The sequence below is a fragment of the Corythoichthys intestinalis genome, chromosome 8 (assembly GCF_030265065.1).
Source record: "Corythoichthys intestinalis isolate RoL2023-P3 chromosome 8, ASM3026506v1, whole genome shotgun sequence".
Taxonomy (NCBI): domain Eukaryota; kingdom Metazoa; phylum Chordata; class Actinopteri; order Syngnathiformes; family Syngnathidae; genus Corythoichthys; species Corythoichthys intestinalis.
In genome coordinates this window covers 18,131,596-18,153,177 of record NC_080402.1, presented here as the reverse complement: position 1 = coordinate 18,153,177, position 21,582 = coordinate 18,131,596, and the positions used below count along the sequence as shown (strand labels likewise).

General features: G+C 39.6%; 1 protein-coding gene across 1 annotated transcript in view; it reads right to left on the bottom strand.

Moving 5' to 3' along the window:
- Positions 1–21,582, bottom strand: part of cacna1hb (calcium channel, voltage-dependent, T type, alpha 1H subunit b) — a 124,237-nt gene that overhangs the window by 81,016 nt on the left and 21,639 nt on the right. The window contains exons 6-8 of the mRNA XM_057842802.1: positions 20,943–21,035; positions 14,338–14,878; positions 1,522–1,898 (exon numbers count right to left, since the gene is read on the bottom strand). Of these exons, the coding sequence (XP_057698785.1) occupies positions 1,522–1,898; positions 14,338–14,878; positions 20,943–21,035 (1,011 nt within the window). The remainder of the gene's footprint in view (positions 1–1,521; positions 1,899–14,337; positions 14,879–20,942; positions 21,036–21,582) is intronic.

Here is a 21,582-nt window from a genome sequence, read left to right as displayed (position 1 = left end):
TGCTGAAAGTCACTCAAAGCAGGGGGGTGGGGTGGTGTTTTCCCATCCAAAAATAGCCGTTTCGGTCCAAATTTGTCATGCTCCCGCTTTTTCTCCATATAAGGCGTGAACAATTGCAGTATACACGGATGCTGGATAGTTTACATACTACTACTAGGCTACAAAGACAGCCTACACCTACAGTGTGTGTTGGAGTTTTTGTAATCGAAATAAAAACGCCCGTGTATTGTAATGCAAATCCCCGCAGCTAAACGGCGCAATGACATACAAACAAATTTGAAAACGAAAAGGTCCAATAAACCTCGGTTTAACACCCACTTTTCACAACACTCAAATACATTGTACAGGAATATCTAATAGTGCTCTACACGGCGGCAGCTCAACAGCAACAACAAACAATAATATGGCTACAATGCAATCTTATTTGTTCTATAAGATCTCCACGGTCTAAATCTGCAGCTAACTTTTCTTCGCTGGGCACTATTATAATCTACTATAATCATATTCATTTTCGACCTCAAATTGAATTTTAGAAAATTTCACTGTTTTGTAAAGAAAAAAATCACTAATTCATATTTGGGCCATGATAACGCCGCCTCCGTCAACTGTTAACTTTTCCGTTCCAATAGCGCCTTATCCAATGTGACCTGGTAGCAAGGTATATTTAATCCCCAAATTTAAAATACACCATTGTTTCAATATGCTTTATTTATTGTTTTTTTTTATACAAAAAAAAAGAAGAAAAAAAAAAGGAAGGAAAAAAAAACCTCCCAAACATTTTGTCTGCCCAACACCAGGGGGAGCTGCAGCACCCTCAGCAATCCGCACGAATGATTAGCATGTATACTGTAAGTTAGCGTCCGCACATCATCAAAAACAATCACATAAATTTGCCCCAAATTTTCAACCACAATTGAAAACGCACAATTAACAGTATAAGAGGTATTAAATACAGGTCTATCCTCTGAGAATGCTTCACAAGCAACAAATGTGCGCGCAGGCTTGCAGCTGTAAATCATCCCCTCTCTCTATGTCACTCATATCTCGCCCACTTCTTCGTGGTGTAAATGCGCTCTTCCTCGTGTGTGCGCGTGCGTTCTTCTTTGTGTGTACATGCGCTCTTACTCACCTGCGGAAGTACTACCTGCTCTGCTCTTCCGGCCCCAAAATAAAAGCATGCAGCACAAAACAAAGTCAACATTAAATATATATATTTTTTAAATCAATTGGAGACAAAATGGCGGACGAGGCTCCGGCGTCGCAAAGTCGAAATCTCGTAAGTCGGGTACGTCGTAACCCAGGGACTACCTGTATTGGAAAAGGATCAAAACTTTTTTTCCTTGCTTTTTCTTTGGCTTCTTTTTTTGTGCACCAACACGATTTGATCTTGACTTAACACCGACACTTTTTCTTCAACCTTTTATGCGTCGCAACACAATGCAATCCAAGCAGAGTGCTGCTAGCCAAGAAATTTCAGGGAAAAAACACCTTTAGAAATCCTTAAAAAATGAAAAAACTTACTTGTTCATGATACTCTATTCCCATGGACAGTGTGTTGATGAGAATGGCAAACATGATGCCTCTGTTGAAGTATCTGCTGCCCACAATGAGTTCCAATTTGCTCCTGAGTTCGGCCCAGCATCGAGCACACGCTCGCCACAGGGGCTGCGCTGCGTTCCCTTCGCCTAGCTGGAGACCGGGCCCGCCGGAGGGGCCCGGGCTCTTGCAATGAGGCTGCGGTGGGGGGCTGCTCACTGAGCCTCGCTGATGATGATGGTCGTCAGCCGCCTCATTTTGTGGGTCACATAATTGGTTGTAGTAGCTGCAGTACGGGCAGGCTGATGAATCCACAGGGACCTCGCCTGGCAAAGGTAACGAAGGGTGGGCTGCGCATCCACCTGCAGATAAACACACAAGGGACTCAGGACCGGTGGCTCTTTGCCTTGCCATTGATGTGAAAAAATATATATTATGGGAATGTTTTGACAAAGTCAAAGCATTAAAAAGACAACATTAACATACGGCATGTGATGTTGAGCTCAATTTTGAGTTTTGGCACCTATCTCCTCACACATTTGATACCCGAGTCGCACCTTCCCAACAGCAAAATATCACACAAGGGAGGTTTGTATTTTTAGTTCATTAAATTCACATTGTGACTATTAGCACACAAATAATTCTATTTATTTCTGTTGACTTTCAACTGGGAGCCATTAAAACACATTGGCAGACGCCTAAAAAAATCACAAATTGTTTTGCTTGCTAATTTTGAAATTATTTTGGAGAATTTTTTTCCAAAAAAGCACACATTGAATCCCTGCAGTAATTTGACCCCGTAGTCAATGTTCATGCACTCCCCATTGACTCCCACTTATATTTAATCAACTCCAACACACAAACAAATCCCTATTGGGTCCCATTGGCATGAAACTAGGACCCACAAAATGAATATTCATTAGCTTCCTTTGACTGTCAGACCCACAAAAAAATATCCCATAAGCAGAGCATTATTTTTTATCGAAAACTTCCTATGAAATCTGATTTACAAATTCAAACCACAGGGTTTAATTCTTTGCATATGCATAATATTCACATTTCTACATAATACTGCAATTAGCACTTTACATGTTCACACTTTTAAGAGTGGTGATTGTTTTTTTTTTTAATAAAAAAAGTCACCATCAGTATGTAAGCATTTTCACCCTTTGTTTGTGTGTTTGTTTGTTTGTTTGTTTGTTTGTTTGTTTGTTTGTTTGTTTGTTTGTTTGTTTGTTTGTTTGTTTGTTTTCCAACCTGGCAAAGCGAAACACAGTAAAATGTAAGCCAATAAAAATGGCCATATAATAGACTATAACCAGGGGTGCACATAATTTTTTTGCCCAGGTTCTCAGAGGAGGACCTGGAGATGTGACTTGGTCCTCATTGAGCTTGAGAGCCAACCCGCCTGATGCGATAAATTTATGACAAGCTTTACTTAGAGCCAATTAACTTTAATTAATTATATTAACAATTAATGCTTGATTAACATCAACTGGCACAACAAAATTGCCATTACTTTGAAATGTAAAGAAATGAAAAGCACCAATTCAAAATAAACGGCATTTTGCGGCTCCCACATTAACTCCAAGCCTTTTTAAAAGTGGGATGTCCTCCTCTTAAGACCTTATTGAACGTGCATGTTTAGCTTTGTAAAATGCGAGCAAAAACACGTTTGTCAGTGCATGTCGCTGTTCATTACCTTTATTCCGCCACTTGTCCATAGGGCGAGCGGGGTCCTGTTTGACATCGATAGTTTGCTTAATTGCCACATGCTCCCTGTTTTTTCGTGCTTTTCAAAGTTTGGATGGCTGAAATTCTTTGACCCTACATAAAATGCGCTGCTCTTATCGGCGACATTGGGATTCTCACAGCACATTTTGTACCGCATTTCCGTGCGAGCATCATTTGCTTCTAGCCATGGTACCTCCTACTTTTCTGCAAAAGTCCTGTTTTTTCGGTAGCTCCGGTGACGTCTCTGTCGTCTGTCTGTCTTTTGACGGGGGTGGGGGAACACGGAAGTAATTACTCAGTGTGGCCTGCCTCTTTGACATTTTGAGAAGTTATTTTCTCGTGTCCGCCGCAAATACGGTGGTCAGCCATCGGTACGCAAAAGCGTATGGAAGTCGTTGAGGGCCAGCGCGTTTGTCTACGTCCGGTACGCATGCGCGCATGCGGACCACTTATGTGCACCCCTGACTATAACTAAAGGATAAAAACAGAAAGGGATAATGTACAGTACACGTCACAAAAAATGATATCGGAATGAATGAGCTTCGTAGGCGAGGTTTGACTTTTGTTGGGGGGGGGGGGGGGGGACATGTTGATGACCCCGAAAAGCAGTGTCAGCAATAAAATTAACTTCCAATATTATACACCATAATTTTCAGACAACATGGTGCACCTGACTATAAGCCGCCACCCACCAAATTTGACACTAAAACAGCATTTTTTTTTTTCATTGATAAGCCGCACTGACTATAAGCCGCAGCTGTCCTCACTGTATTATGCGATATTTACACCAAAATATATTAACCGGTAACCCTATATTTGACAGCAGCATCATAAGACTGTCATAGGACCAAATGAACCACCATAAAGCTTTAAACCAGGGGTCCCCAAACTTTTACCTGTGAGGGCCACACAACTTTTCCCTTCTCTGATAAGGGGCCGGGGTCAGTTTGTAACGGAAAAAGTGTGACAATTGCAGGAGTGCCTAAATGTAAAAATGTATTGTTTTTCAGAAAGCCACAATCAAATAACCCTTTTTGGATTCTTCACGGAACAAAAAGTAAATAAAACAAAAATAATAATATATTATATTATATAATAAAAATAATAATAACACTATTAATTAAATAGATAATAACCAAATAAATCTCTCTGGGTTCTTCACAGAAAAAAGCCAGGAAATAAATAACACTATTGAGGGAAAAAAAAAAAAAAAATCCAAATGCTCTCTGGTATTGTTCAGGGGGCCGGACCAAATGTGGAGGCGGGCCGTATCCGGCCTGCGGGCCGTAGTTTGGGGACCCCTGCTTTAAACCAATTGACTGCAGAGCTTAAATGCTTCAAGATTATTCATTTGGTAATCACTGCTCCCTCAGGAGAGACAGTCAACCTCTGCTGCCACCTGCTGTCAACACTGGTGTCGTCCAACATGTCCCCTAACATGCATTGCAGCGCTACAGATGTAAATAACAATCAAAATTCCTAACCTAAGCTAATTACTTCTTCAGCTACTGTTCCAGTTGTTTCATTAATTGCTAGTTATGGTATTTGGTAACACTTTATTTGACAGTGGTGCCATAAGCCTGTCATAAAACCATCATAATTATAACATGACACTGCCATGAGCATTAATGAATGCTTATGACAGGTGTCGTTTTGTGTCATAGGCAAATTATCTCTTTTGAATGGATGTAAAGACCCGAGCTGGACATGATTGGATTTAGTGGCATAATTCATAATGTCATTAATGCCCATGATAGTGTCATGTCATAACTATCACGGTCTTATGGCATTCTTATGACACAGCTGTCAAAGAAAGTTTTACCTATTAACCCAAATAAATAAACAAATAAGCCACACTAGACTATAAACCACAGGGTTCAAATTGAGTAGCGATTTATAGTCCAAAATTTACAGTACGTTTTTACACTGTTTGTGTTCACTTCCCGGTTCAAGCTCAGTTGTTGAAATTTTTAAAGCTTAGGTTTAAAGAAATTCTTAATCTGAACCTTGCCTCCTCAGGTGTAGTTTTGGCTATGAAAAGCAAAGGACCGTCTTGTAGGTACAAGTCACATGATCTGTTCGAAAAAATAATTTTGACCCATTATGAAATACTTCGTAGGATTCTGGTTCATTTCATTAATTGTTGTTTCATTGCTTCACAACTTTAATAGACAAAATTTTAACTGCTAGGCACTAGCTTAGCCACTCAGGGGCCATGAAACTAACAAATAATGAACAAACTGCAATTGTTGAAATCAACTCCACCGACTAATTGTACCCCCGCTAACTGGAAGATTAAGCCTTATGTCTAGAATTTTGAACTTCCCCTTTGAATTAATTTCTAGGAAAGTGAATTACATTAGGGCTGCAGCTATCGATTATTTTAGTAGTTGATTAATCGATTAACTAGTTAGTTCAAATAATCAGGTAATCGAATAAAGAACATACAAAAAATAAAATACCTGAGCTAAGCCTCAAACGGTATAAATTAATTAATTAATTAATACATAAATACATAAATAAATAAATAAATGAGCTTCTAAATACAGCAAAAGAAAGATTGGCTAACTTACATAGCAAAAATTCGCTAGCTTAAATGCTATAAAATGCTAACAATTTTTTATTTACAGTACTCTTAGCAAATGGTTCAGACACATATTCCCATAAAAACGGCTAAATATACCTAAAAACCAAATGACGAATCATTAAAAAAATATTAGCTCAAACAAAAACTTGGCTTATGTTGGTCTTAACAGGGAGCAACTGGATTCAGCCATGTGAAATGAGGCAGAATAGAGGGCAGTGTATCCACCCAAATCAATAAAACTAAATGCAAACACTTTCAAAACAAACCATTACAACGGCACCTTGATTAAACGAATACTTGAAGCAGAAAAATTTAATTCGAATCTTTTTTTTTTAATCGTATAGTCGAGTTATTCAATTAACCATTGCAGCACTAAATTACATGTAATGACATTTTTCTGCCAAGCAACACTAGGTAAATTTTCAACCTTTATACAATATTTTCATAACATTTGTGAAAATATGTCGACTGACAACTAGTTGAATGACACCTCTTTTATATCTTGAGGTGGTCTGTATCACTTTTACCGGCATTAATTAACTTTGACAAGAACCCTGCCACGCAAAAAAACTACAAATGTGCTGACTGCGTTATGGCATACGTCACTTCCGCCTTTCCCCATTCGTCATAAAGACGGAAGTCGATGCGAACGCTTTCGTGCAAATTCTGCAAAGATGGCAGAGCAACAAAACAGACAAAAAGTTTAGTCCGAGGAGACAAAAAAAGAAAAAGGAAGGCTACCAAGATAAAAGGCCAGTCAAGAATAAACACTGGCTTTCATTCCCTGGCGTAACCCTCACCCCCAAACTAAATGTCGTTTAATCCATCTCTAGGCGACTGGGATGTCAGAATTTTACAACACTGTGCGCTGGTCCTCATGGGAACAGCAGTCTTCCTTAAGGCAAAACACTACCGCTTTTGTCAACAGGCGTCACTAAAATCGACCAAAACTGAAAAATTGACTAGTGTTACTTTAAGTTGTTTAGGTCAGAAAATAAATTTTAAATTACAAAAACATTTATGGTTACAAAAGACTGAGGCTAAAACATGTACGATATGCTAATGTCTATCAACCTTGTAAATGTAATCATAAGTAATGTTAGGGGAGTGCTGGTATTGCTTCTTACAAACTGGTAGTTGGGCGCAGAAACGAAAAAGTCAATAAAATGGAAGCTGCTATTGGGATGCTTTGTGCAAGGGGAGTTGGGTTTTTATTAGAAGTGAAAGTGCGTGCACATGTGTGTTTGTGTGTGCAGCTGAAGATTTGTGCACAATCATTAGCGAGCAGCTTGAGGGGAGGAAAAAGAGGAAGAATATGCTGCTGTGACAAAAATGAACAAGTCATCTAGCACGAGTGCTTCTCTTCGCGCCTTTTCCAGCATCGTGAACGTCGGGTGGCGTTTCCCTGAAGAGCGACGTGCTGAATCCAATCAAGTCACTCCGTCATGTGTAACTGTACGTAAGCTCTACATGATGTGGAAACTTCTTGCCAGAGGGCTTGAATTACAATGTCTGTGCTTACGCTGGGTTCACTGATAATTGAATTGTCTTTGATGTTTATGAAAACAAATGCAAAATGTTTGGTTCATTGAAGATTATGAATTAACTTTCACAAAACATGTACGCTTCACTGATTAATTTGACTTTGATGTATACAAAAACAGAGTATGAAGGTTTATTGAAGACTTTGGTTTGTCTTTGATGTTTTCAAAACCACAGGTGAGGTTCACTGAATAATCTAAATTTTGTTTACTTAACTAAATTGATAAATTGAAAACTCGTACAGTACATCACTGAATAATCCGAATTTTAAAAATGGTTTGAAAGTAGAAGAACCAATTTGTCTTTGATGTTTGCACATGCACTGGAGACTATAACGATGTAGTTTTTCAAAAACAGAATTTTAAGAAAAACATCTATATTTCGGTTGAATTATGATTAATTAAATTGTTTTGATGTTTTCAATGAGTCCCCAAATACACTAAGGCTAGATTCATACCACAGGTGTTAATGCACAAATCTGATTTTTTTCGTGTTTTCAAACTCCAGTGAGGCATCAATCGACGGTCTGAAAGGGTCAAGTCGCATAGAAGTAGACCATTTCAAATCCGATCTAGGTCACTTTCGTGTGTCGTTAAAATCCAATCTGGGCCACATTTTTCCAGAATCTGTCCGCGGTCTTAACTGTCAATTCTCCCAAATGGGAATTCCTGCAGCAATTACGTCAGCAAAGAGCGAAAGAGGCAGTGAGGACGTCAGCAATGGAGCTGTAGCTTTAGCGCCTAGCTTTAACTCGGCTTTTAGGGAGGAAGCAGGCTTGACCACAATTATAAAAAATAAAACGGGAATAGAAAGGGATAACTGTGTGGACTGTGCGCCAAATGAGCAATACTTCTAAATTGCTTACATGGCTGAGAGGCTGGGTAAACTGACTGTTCCATCAACATATACAGTGAGAAGTGTTTCCACTTGTGATTTGGCAAGTTCAGATTTTGGCAGATTCCTCCACACAGATCTTCTCTAGTTGGTCAGCTTGGCTGAGTGCTTCGGATCATTGTCATGTTGGAAGATCCAGCCAAGACTCATATTCAAGTCTCTGACTGAGGGAAGGAGGTTGTGGCTCAAAATCTGACAAAACATTTCAACATTTATCCTCTGCTTTAAACAATACAGTCATCCTATGCCCTTTGCCGAAAAGCAGCCCCAAAGCATGAGGTTTCCACACCCATACTTCACAGTGGGGATGGTGTTCTTGGGATTGTACTCATCCGTCTTTTTCCTCCACACACGGCAAGTAAAGTTCTACTTTGGTCTCATCTGACCACATGATTTTCTCCCATGACCCCTCTGCATCATTCAGATGGTCCCTGGCAAAATTTAGACGGGCCTTCACATGTGCTGGCTTCAACAAGGGAATCTTCTGAGCAATGCCTGATTTTAAACCATTGCACCGTAGTGTTCTACTGACAGTAGCCTTTGAAACTGTGTATCCAGCTCTCTTCAGGTCATTGACTAGCTCCTGCCGCGTAGTTCTAGGCTGAGCCCTCACTTTTCTCATCAGTAGTGACGCCCCACGAGGTGGGATTTTACATGGATCCCCAGTCCGAGGTACATTATCAGTCATGTTTAGCCTTTTGTATTTTCTAACAATTGCTGAAACTGTTGTTTTATTCTCACCAAACTGCTTTCCAATTGTCTCATAGCCTTTTCCAGCTTTGTGGAGCTCAATAATTTTTTTCTCTGGTGTCTTTCGAAAGCTGTCTGGTCTTGCCCATGGTAGCAATTGGATTATGACTGACTGTTGGGTGACCAGGGGACAATAATGAGCTCAAACAAATACTTATGAACCCCAGTAAATTACAAATAAATTATTTTTTAAAATCATACAATGTGAGTTCCGTATTTTTTTTTCAGATTATGTTTCTATAAGTGGAAATTCATCTACGATTGAAATTTCACACCTCAATCTATTTTCTAAGGGGGTGAACTTGCAAAATCACAAAGGGTGCAAATACTTCTGCTTCTCACGGTACATAAACTTTTAATATAAGACTAAACGGGGATTATTTTTGTCTGTTATTTGTGTCATCTTTTTGGAAATCAAAATATCATCTAGAATGACGGAGAGCCATCATGTGTAGTCATTGTTTTGATGCTTCTGAGCATGCGGATCAGTTTGCTCAGCGCGTTTCGGACTGTGAGTTCGTGCGCATAAAATACATTAACAGGCTCAATGGAATAAAGCAGTCTGTCTAAGAAAGTCTTACAAAAATAGATTACTAAAGACGAAAAGTATCATTTTCCAAAACTACTCAAAACGATAAATGACTGTATGCAATGACTACTACACAATTAACATGAGATGTTTATGAAAACAGTTCTCAACAATAATACAGTACCAACAATAATTTATGTTTTAAACAGAAATAATCCAATTGTTGTGGCTGCTACACTTGTGTATTCTCCTGCTTTGATTAGTCTAAAAGTGAAATCCTCTTTGCATAAGATGACTGTGTACAACAATAAAACCTCCAATAGGATTAAGCCCCTCCTCAGATCCTGTAGTCCACTGTGTTCGCTACTACTTAGCTTTAAGCCAATTAGGATGAGTGGCAATGTAGTGTATACTCATTTTATATCATCTTCTTTATGGGACACGAAATGAATATGCTCATCTTTTATTTACTGTGATAGTAATGGGGGTTGCAGTAAAGAGGCAATCATTTTAATGGCTGGTACTTGACTTTATTTTATGACTAGGATCCACTATTGTGTTATCAACGGCCTTTACAAGTGCTCCTAATTAGTGGTCATTGTACCATAAGCCACTCGGGTTAAACATTCTGGTTGAAGATGTCATTAAAAAAATCATAAAAAAATAATAAAACCTTGTGTTTTCACTCTGGTGCATCTGCTGTTTCAACACGCACCATAACTTAGTTTTTCACTCAAATTTAAGTGCATTTTTTTGCTATACATCATGAACAGTGTGTGAACAATGTCACTGCCTCACTTGACCGTCATGCAAGCAGACTGTAGTTACAAACTGATCAATTCTTAAACCCTTCATAGGGCACTCATTTAAGGCTTTGGTTGCAATGCTGCCGTAATGGCAATGAGTTGTTTTTCCATTTATTTTTATTATTGAATTATAAGCGATAAATATAATCAATTGGTTGGTCAGTTGGCATACCTGTCAACCCGAGGCCGTTGGCAATTTTACAAATAGTGACGTATGCCCTTACAAATTGGTGACAAATCTTACAGCATTGTGTATGGCGTGCAATATGCAATACATATAAAACTAAATTTTTAAAATAATATGAATTTATTGGTAATATTGTAACATATAACCTGGTGCAATCAAAGAATCAATATCTTCAGCTACATCATGATTACTAAAATTTAACAGTGACTTTTGTTATAATTGTATGTAGCACTTTTGGCAATTTCTATCATGTCTTGATGGCTGCACTTCAGCTCGCAATTCAGTTTGACTTGAAGGTAGTTCGTTAGTGTGTCCAATTATAAATTAAAAAGGTCAGTTGATAAAATTAACTTACCAATGCCATCTTTGAGTTAGGGAACATTTCTTTTGCTAATTATGAGAAGTGATCAGCAATAGTTGCAGGCAAATTGTGTTCGGCAACAAATTGGCAGAATCAAATCTCCGCTTTTGTCACTTTTCATTCTGCAGACTTCATCTTTATGACCAGTGTTGTTAATCTTACTTTTAAAAAGTAATTAATTAGTGACAAATTACTTCTCCCAAAAAGTAATTGAGTTAGTAACTCAGTTACCTAAAGGAAAGAGTAATTAGTTACTTGGCAAAGGAACTGGTGTTACCTTTCATGTTTTTTTCCCCTATTTAAAAAAATAAATAAATAAATAAATGTTGTTGGGGGTTTTTTTCATTCAAAAAAATAAATAAATAGTAACCTTTGTTATGTTTGGATATCGTTTAATGCTGTGAATCAAGTGGTTAAAGATGTTAAAATTGCTACCGTTTTTGCATTAGTTCCCTTCTGTCTACTTTTGACATGTTAAAGTTTTAAAACTGTTTCATCATTTAAAGATACATTCAAGTCAAGATTTTGCCGATTTAGGAATATTTTAGATAAAAAAGTTACTTAAGTTTGCCAGAAAGGTTCACTACAACAGAGACTTTCTAAGAAGTCTACTGCTTCAAAATGTTTATTAACGCCGCCGTCTGTCATTTCGCATGTAGTTCTTTAAGCATTTGATATTTAGGCGTAGATTGTAGGCTGTTGGCAACAGTCAGGAAATATTGGAGACACCTAGCCTAGCATTGCGTTTGCTACAGCGTCACAACACTCTTCTCTCTCAGTGTCTTGGACTTTTCTCGCGTCATTCAACCAACGTTGTAACGCATTGTAACGCACATTGTCTCGTTGCCGAAACAGTCACAAAATCCGAACGGAGAAAAAAAAAACGTAATGCACGAAAAACGTACAGATTTTGAACGTACGGCGTACACATTTAAAAATCAGTGCTCACTTGTACAAATTACGCCGAAACCGTACAACTTGACAGGTATGAGTTCAATGGCCACTACATGCATTAATGGACCGAGGAAGTGAAGCACGCCTCTTATGAATCTTAAACGTTGTAGGGAAGAAAGACAGACACATATTGCAAAGGTACAGAAACTGTAAAGAGGGTTCGCCTATTTTCAAATGCATCAGCAGTGTCTTACGTCATGTTTGTCACACAATGGCTGCGCTCGCAAGTGGTGTCATTTTCTGTTTAAACATTATTCCCTCCGTTATCATAGTTTTATGTAGAGCTGAAACTCGAATGATTCGAGTAACTAGATTTTAAGAATTGATCAACGAATTTTCTCCACCTCGGGGAATAGTTTATTTTGCCAGCTCTAAGCATGACGTTTTGCCTGGACAACTTTTAATGCCGCACAACGCGCTGACGTGACATGCATACAAGAAGAAGAGAGAGGCGGCGGATATATTTGATTTCAACCACGCATGAATATAGAGGTAACGACAAAGAAGCCAACGAAAGCGAAGTGAAAGGCACCAAGAAAAAGCTGAAAATGTCAAAAATGTGGGAGCATTTCAAGCTAGAGACCAAGGTGAACACTGTTTCATGTATTCACTGTATTCACTGTATTGTATTCACTGTTAAGACAGCGCTTGCATAACACTACAGCACAACCTTCAATGGCTTCACTGAAGGCACCCCGTTTACTCTGAGAGCGGAGGAGCGATACTAGACAAGGTAAGATAAGTTAACATAGCGCTAATAAATAAAATTAACGTTACTGTACCTTGCTAAGGTAATGTTAGCCCTGCGGGGGAGGGGTAAATAAATAGGGAGCCTATCTCCGTCAGTAGTCTTTAAGCCACTGTGGCGCCGCCTTATCACCACATAGAGCTTTTTACGTTGAAAATGCTTGTGAATAAATGCCTAAATCCCTAAATTCCTTATAGATATGGACATAAAACAGTCTCCATTCTTGGTTAAAAGCAAAAAAGACCGGGCAGTTAGCATTCATTTTACGTAAATATGATGAATGTGCTGCTGTCACAACAAAGAGATTTTTACGTTGAAAATTCCTGTGAATAAATGCTTAAATCCCTAAATTCTTTATAGATATGGATGTAAAACAGTCTGGATTCTTGGTTGAAAGCGAAAAGACCGGGCAGTTAGCATTTATTTTAGGTAAATATATCGAATGTGCTGCTAGTCTTTAAGCCACTGTGGCGCCACCTTATTACCACACAGAGCTTTTTACGTTGAAGAGTCTTATGAATAAATGCTTGAATCCCTAAATTCTTTATAGATATGAACGTAAAAATGTCTTGATTCTTAAAAGCAAAAGACCGGGCAGTTAGCATTTATTTTACGCAAATATCGCGAATTATGACACCAATTCCATGCTGTTAATTCCTCCCATTGATTTTTTTCACTTTTCAAAATGCATGCATGGTACGAAACATATAATAACTACCTTGAATCCTCGAACAAATCACTCCTAAGACAATCCTTCCTGTTTGTATGCGGTACAGCTTTCGTACTTTTTCAACCTAAATCCGGCGTTGGATCGCTGCACGTGTGAGAATAACTGTGATTGACTTCGACCGACTGAAGCGGACGGCCCCCTACTTGAAGGTGTGGTGCAGTGGCTGGGGAATGTGTCCCGTTAATATCATTCTGAAGTCTATGATAAAAACATAATAAAGCTGACTGTCAATTTTAGTTCGGTATTCATTGATGGATAACACACCAAGTCGCACTGGCCCCTAATGTGCTTCAATACAGCAGGTATCCTACATTTATTTTGGACACTGCAAAAACTCAAAATCCTATCAGGACTTACAATTTAGACTTAAACTTAAAACTTAGCTAGAACCTAAAAATAGCAAATGGAAATTCAATTGAAACACGTGGGGAAAACACCTAACTTTTAAGTGATGTGTGTTATCAAGCGTAATCACATATTTAGGTAAGAAATAAGATTTTTTTTTTTTTTAATTAGTTTTTTAAGCGAAAGCAGTGAATTTGTTGTTGTTGTTTTTTTTTTGTAGTAACATCTGAGATGCAATTTTTTGGCTGTTTTCAAAAATGTACATCTAAATAAAGACATTGGTTATTTAAAAATGGTTCAATATTAGGTGAAATGTCTTGTTTTTTCATGTACTGTATATTTATGATTGCTCTTTACCTTAAAAATGTTCTATCCGATTACTCAATCCATGGAATTTTCAGTAGAATGCTTGATTGTAGAATTGATTGTAGAATGCTTGCTTGAAAAGCCCTAGTTCTAAGAAATTTTGGATTCGCATATTTACATTCTTCGAGCAACCCCGTCTTTCAAATGAAAGTCATTTATATTACGCCGCGTATTTTCCTTTAACCTTGAAATTCCGGTGATTAGCTGAGATAATGATATACATGCAAGTGACTTTGAGAAGACTTAAACAGGCAGTCATACTTCTCACCTTGTTCCAGCACAAGCTGCCTGTTGACGGTCTCCATGGCGACCAATCTCTTGTGATGCTGACTCTTTGCATCCAGGTGAGTGAGCATGGGCGAAATGACGGGATAATTAAAGCCTCCGTTACTCAGGCGGCGTTCTGGTGCCGGCGGGGGCAGTGGCGGATGTCTCTGATGATACATGTGATGAAGGTGCGACAGGTCGCCGGCGACGTGACCGGAATGCCGGTGCGCCAGACCGTTCACCTCGGCGATGCCTCGGTCCCGGTGTCGGCGGATAGCGCAAATGCAGCGCAGGCCGACGACGGCCCGCGCGACTAGTCGGGACAGACGGCGGTACGCCTTGCGGCCCAAGTGCGCCAGGTAGCGGATGATCTCCTCGTAGCAGCTTCCCGGTTGGCTGTCGCTGGCCAAAGTGGACGCCGACTGGTGGAGTTGGCGGGCGCGCTGCTCCGACTTCATTAGGGCGTGCTCTCGCTGCTTGGTCTCCGAGAACTGGGTGGCTATGACCACCAAGCACAGGTTGATCATGAAAAATGAACCAACCTGTAGGGGGGACAAACGCACAAGTATGAAATTGATGTAACAAAAACCGAATTTCTTCATCCGGTTAGTCATTGCACCACTTTTCTATGATGCAAGTAGATGGACAAATTTCTCAATTCGCACTATCATCTGCTCATTGACCATTTTTGAATGGTTTGGGACCATTAATAACTGATTGTGCTCTCAATGTTTTCCCAGTAACTCCTCTATTTGCCAGTGAGCCTCACCCATCTAATTAAACCCCAGCTGATCACTGACTCAATGCCAAATTGTTTGCACTTTACCCACAAAAGACTCTTCCACGGATTGATCTTCTGTAAAACCACACTGTCTGCCTTTGACCTCCCTCTTCTTACTTCTTCCTTACTTCGTTTGACAGCCCCCATGGTTGTTAGGTGGCCCTCAAATGTCTTTTGCATTTTTAAATTGACTGTGAACCCGTTTGCTGCCGGAATTTTCACAGTTGCTGTCAAAAAGTCTACTATTCTCATGGTCCATTGTATTTGCATTTGTGTACGAACATCAGTTTCGAGTTTATTTTCATATATAAGGCGCATTAGTACAGCGATTAACCGCATTTGGAATTTTTTTTTTCTTTTCTTACTTTTAACAATGTTATTAGTGTTTCATTTTGTCATATATCATTTTTTACATTTTATTTATGTTCTAATTTAAAAAATAAGTTACTACTATTATATAATAATTAGGGCTGTCAAGCGATTAAAATTTTTAATTGAGTTAATTACAGCTTAAAAATTAATTAATCGTAATTAATCGCAATTAATCACAATTCAAACCATCTATAAAATATGCCATATTTTTCTGTAAATTATATATATATTCTGTAAAATAAATTGTTGGAATGGAAAGATAAGACACAAGATGGATATATACATTCAACATACGGTACATAAGGATTGTAGTGGGCATTTCACTCTACTGTCATTTAAATCTGTCTATGCTGTCCTCACTCCGAAGCATCTACTTTTTCCAAAGCTAGACAGCTAGTGAACGACGCCTTAATAATCAGACTTCTTCCTTTTTCATCTGATTTATTAATAAAATAGCCTCAAACCATTGTCCTCTTTAGACCGTCGTAAAACTACAAAAAAAAAAAGTATACAACAACCATACTTACGGACAAATCTTGTCCAAGGATCATATAAGCACTACATTACAACGTAGGCGTCAGCCCGAGACGTCGTGCAGCCATATTGAACTGGCAAGAAAAAAATAAACCATGTCGCAAAGCGACCACAAGAGTTCGCTGTTAGACAGCACAAAATGCCTTGCTGTAAAACTTACCAAAAGGCAGAATACTGTCTGATCGGGACATGTGCGTTAATTGCGTCAAATATTTTAACGTGATTAATTTTAAAAAATTAATTACCGCGCGTTAACGCGATAATTTTGACAGCCCTAATAATACTATATATATATATGTTATACTAAACCATAAAATACTACTACAAAACTACTAATTAAAACACTATTACTATTTTAAACTATTTCCATTGTAAAATGTGTCATTATTATTAAATAACTCCATCCATCCATCCATTATCTACTGTTTAAATATGGGGTCAGGTGACGTCGTGGGGGCAGCAGCTATAGAAGGCAAGCCCAGACTTCCCTCTCCCAAGCCACTTAAACCAGCTCCTCCGGCGGGATCCCAAGGCGTTCCAAGGCCAGCGTGTCCTGGGTCGTCCCCGAGGCCTCTTGCCAGTGGGAAATGCCCAGAACACCTCTCCAGGGAGGCATCGAGGACACATCTGAACCAAATGCCCGAGCCACCTTAACTGGCTCCTCTTTCCTATCTCTAAAGCCTGAGTTATGCTTCTATGTTGCTATGACGGCAAAGCTACTACGGCATCAATGAGCATTCGATAGTTCTGCGGCAAGGGACCACATTGCTCTGTAATTCACCGCCAAGCCACTAGAGGGGTGTGGCGTTGTGTTTGTATGGTTTGGGGGGGACTCTTGTCGACTTCCTCTACTATTCTTCCACAATAATGCCAACGGAGATGGAACGCTTGAATGTGGATCTTCAGATCATCAACATTGAACAACAAATGTTGATCATACTGCAATGTCCGTAACTAACCGCAGGTCCTTTAAGGAGCGATGACGTAGCGGTAAGCGAGTGGAAAGAACGGGAGAAAGTGAAACTTACCGGTCACAAGTTGCGGCAGCCCACTATTATTTTGTTATTCGTTTATTTTATTGTTGCCGCAATAAAGTGGGGATAACCATCATCGACTCCTCTTCTTCTTCCCCCCATCCGTTATCATAAAAGCACCGAGGCACTCTCAATCAGTGATTTTGTATCAAGTGTGGTAGCTGTTGTTGAAAATTAAACATCAAAACAACTCTTTTGACACCAAACCTGTGCTTTATTCTTCATATATCACACGAGGATGGCGTGGCTCAGTGGTGGAGTAGTTGTCCCCCAAGCCAGAGGTTGTGGGTTCGATTCTCCACCCTGATGAACTCGCCTAAGTATCCTTGAGCAAGATACTGAACCCCGCATTGCTCCTGGTGCTGTGTCACCAGTAGGTAGATGGTAATGTAGTGTAAAGCGCTTTGAGTACCTTGAGACGTAGAAAAGCGCTATACAAGTATAACACCATATATACTTGAAGTGTGAAATGTAAATAAGTCACAGACCTACAGCAAACATATGTACACAATAAATGACAAAGTGCGCCAACATTAAATACAACATAAAGTGACAAAAAGCTAGCTGTTTTTGGCCGACTGTGTCACTGCTTCAGGTGGCCAATCGCTTCCGAACACACACATACTTGTCTTGGCTGTTCTTCCATTTTTTCATGCAATCGCTGACCTTGCCATTTGGCAATCTTTATAATGTGTTGACGAGACATTGTAGAAATTGTCGTACTTGCTCTTCGATGATACTCTCATCGACTTTGTCCATTTCTGTGTGTAGCAAAAAAATGTTTGAAAATGGCGGTGATATACGCTGAACTGGAAACAACAGTCTGAGCAGACTAATCACAGTCCATTTGTGTCACGTCTCCACGCTTTGACGTGACGCAAAGTCAGAAAATTTTGGAGATGCACGTCAGGCTACGGCGAAGGGTCATAAATCTGGTATGCCTTGGCGGCGTAGGTCTGCCGCAGAAGCATAACTCAGCCTTAAGGGAGAGCCCGGACACCCTGTGGTGGAAACTCATTTCATCTGCTTGTATCCGGGATCTTGTTCATTCGGTCATGAACGACAGTTCGTGACCATAGGTGGGGGTAGGAACGTACAGTGCCTTGCAAAAGTATTCGGCCCCCTTGAACCTTGCAACCTTTCGCCACATTTCAGGCTTCAAACATAAAGATATAAAATTTTAATTTTTTGTCAAGAATCAACAACAAGTGGGACACAATCGTGAAGTGGAACAAAATTTATTGGATAATTTAAACTTTTTTAACAAATAAAAAACTGAAAAGTGGGGCATGCAATATTATTCGGCCCCCTTGCGTTAATACTTTGTAGCGCCACCTTTTGCTCCCATTACAGCTGCAAGTCGCTTGGGGTATGTTTCTATCAGTTTTGCACATCGAGAGACTGACATTCTTGCCCATTCTTCCTTGCAAAACAGCTTGAGCTCAGTGAGGTTGGATGGAGAGTGTTTGTGAACAGCAGTCTTCAGCTCTTTCCACAGATTCTCGATTGGATTCAAGTCTGGACTTGGACTTGGCCATTCTAACACCTGGATACGTTTATTTTTGAACCATTCCATTGTAGATTTGGCTTTATGTTTTGGATCATTGCCCTGTTGGAAGATAAATCTCCGTCCCAGTCTCAGGTCTTGTGCAGATACCAACAGGTTTTCTTCCAGAATGTTCCTGTATTTGGCTGCATCCATCTTCCCATCAATTTTAACCATCTACCCTGTCCCTGCTGAAGAAAAGCAGGCCCAAACCATGATGCTGCCACCACCATGTTTGACAGTGGGGATGGTGTGTTCAGGGTGATGAGCTGTGTTGCTTTTACGCCAAACATATCGTTTTGCATTGTGGCCAAAAAGTTCAATTTTGGTTTCATCTGACCAGAGCACCTTCTTCCACATGTTTGGTGTGTCTCCCAGGTGGCTTGTGGCAAACTTTAAACGAGACTTTTTATGGATATCTTTGAGAAATGGCTTTCTTCTTGCCAGTCTTCCATAAAGGCCAGATTTGTGCAGTGTACGACTGATTGTTGTCCTATGGACAGACTCTCCCACCTCAGCTGTAGATCTCTGCAGTTCATCCAGAGTGATCATGGGCCTCTTGGCTGCATCTCTGATCAGTTTTCTCCTTGTTTGAGAAGAAAGTTTGGAAGGACAGCCGGGTCTTGGTAGATTTGCAGTGGTCTGATGCTCCCTCCATTTCAATATGATGGCTTGCACAGTGCTCCTTGAGATGTTTAAAGCTTGGGAAATCCATATCCGGCTTTAAACTTCTCCACAACAGTATCTCGGACCTGCCTGGTGTGTTCCTTGGTTTTCATGATGCTCTCTGCACTTTAAACAGAACCCTGGGACTATCACAGAGCAGGTGCATTTATACGGAGACTTGATTACACACATTTGGATTCTATTTATCATCATCAGTCATTTAGGACAACATTGGATCATTCAGAGATCCTCACTGAACTTCTGGAGTGAGTTTGCTGCACTGAAAGTAAAGGGGCCGAATAATATTGCACGCCCCACTTTTCAGTTTTTTATTTGTTAAAAAAGTTTAAATTATCCAATAAATGTTGTTCCACTTCACGATTGTGTCCCACTTGTTGTTGATTCTTGACAAAAAAATTAAATTTCATATCTTTATGTTTGAAGCCTGAAATGTGGCGAAAGGTTGCAAGATTCAAGGGGGCCGAATACTTTTGCAAGGCACTGTAGATCGACTGGTAAATCGAGAGCCACGCGCTTTTTGGCTCAGCTCCTTCTACACCACTACGGACCGGTGCAGAGTCCACATCACTGCAGACGCTGCCCCGATCCGCCTGTCGATCTCCCCGTCCTTCCTACCCTCACTCGTGAACGAGACCCCAAGATACTTGAACTCCACCACTTGGGGCAAGATCTCATCCCCCGACTCGGAGAGGGCACGCCACCCTTTTCCGACTGAGGACCATGGTCTGAGATTTGGAGGTGCTGATCTTCATTCCAACCGCTTCGCACTCGGCTGTGAAAGGCACCAGTGAAAGTTGCAGGTTGATGAAGCCAACAGCACCATATCATCTGCAAAAAGCACAGATGCAATGCTGAGGCCACCAAACCGGACTCTCAGCGCTTTAGCTGAGCCAAGAAATTCTGTCCATAGAAATTATGAACAGAATCTGTGACAAAGGTCAAACTTGGCAGAGTCCAATCCTTACTGGGAACGAATTCGACTTACTGCCGGCAATGCGGACCAAACAACAAGAATAACTGTTCCACCATAAGTTTGAACTGTAAAATATTAGTCATTTGCACAAACAGAATTCATACATAAAGCACACTGGATTATAAGGCGCACTGTTAATTTCAAGGAAAAAGAAAATAAAGAATTTTAAGTGCGGTTTACAGCCAGAAAAATATTATTCTCTGAAAACTGAAAACATTAAATGCAAATATTGAAAACCAGAACATAACCTTGCATGTTTTTGTATCATGACAGTGAAAAGTGAAAATTATTTTTTAGCCTGCTAACCAGATGCTGAAAAAAAAATACTAACATTGAATTGATGAAAGCCAATAAAAACATAACCTTGTATATTTGTGACAAGCAGATGTTGTGTGTCACTGCCCCTGTTTTGTCTCCAATGCAAGCAGAGTGTAACCAAATGTGAAATAATTTCCCTATGATTCCCTTTTTTTTTAGACTGAACAGTGCAAGGCAAGGTAAGACATCAAAGCAAATACCGCGAAACTAAGCCTCCTTTGTCTGATATGACATGCAGCAGCGGCAATAAGCTTATGCCGCATAAAGTAGGTCCTGCGACACGTTAAGCCTGTCAGATACTTCATGTCAAGTATCCGTCTGCAGTAAAAGTGTGCGTGTGTATATGTGTGTATGTTCTTACTATAATGAGGAAGATGAAGTAGATGAAGTTGTAGAAAGAGTGGGCATCCATTACGTAATACATGATGTCCACCCAGCCTTCCAACGTAATTACCTGAAAGAACACACGCACACATGTGCACACACACACGCACACAGAATAATGTCAGTAGTGTCCAAGCCATATTTAGAATCAATGAATAAATAAAGCAAGTGTTTAAAAGACAAAAATAACAAAACACATTTTAAATATTCAATTGATACACATTCTGTATTACTTATAGTAAACACTTCTTAACATTAACCTAATAACGGTATATTAAAAAAGTGACTTACTTGAATGACTTACAGTGGGGCAAATAAGTATTTAGTAAACCACTAATTGTGCAAGTTCTCCCACTTAAAAATATTGGAGAGGCCTGTAATTGTCAACATGGGTAAACGTCAACCATGAGAGACAGAATGTGGTAAAAAAAACAGAAAATCACATTGTTTGATTTTTAAAGAATTTATTTGCATAACATGGTGGAAAATAAGTATTTGGTCAATACCAAAAGTTCATCTCAATACTTTGTTATGTACCCTTTGTTGGCAATAACGGAGGCCAAACGTTTTCTGTAACTCTTCACAAGCCTTTCACACACTGTTGCTGGTATTTTGGC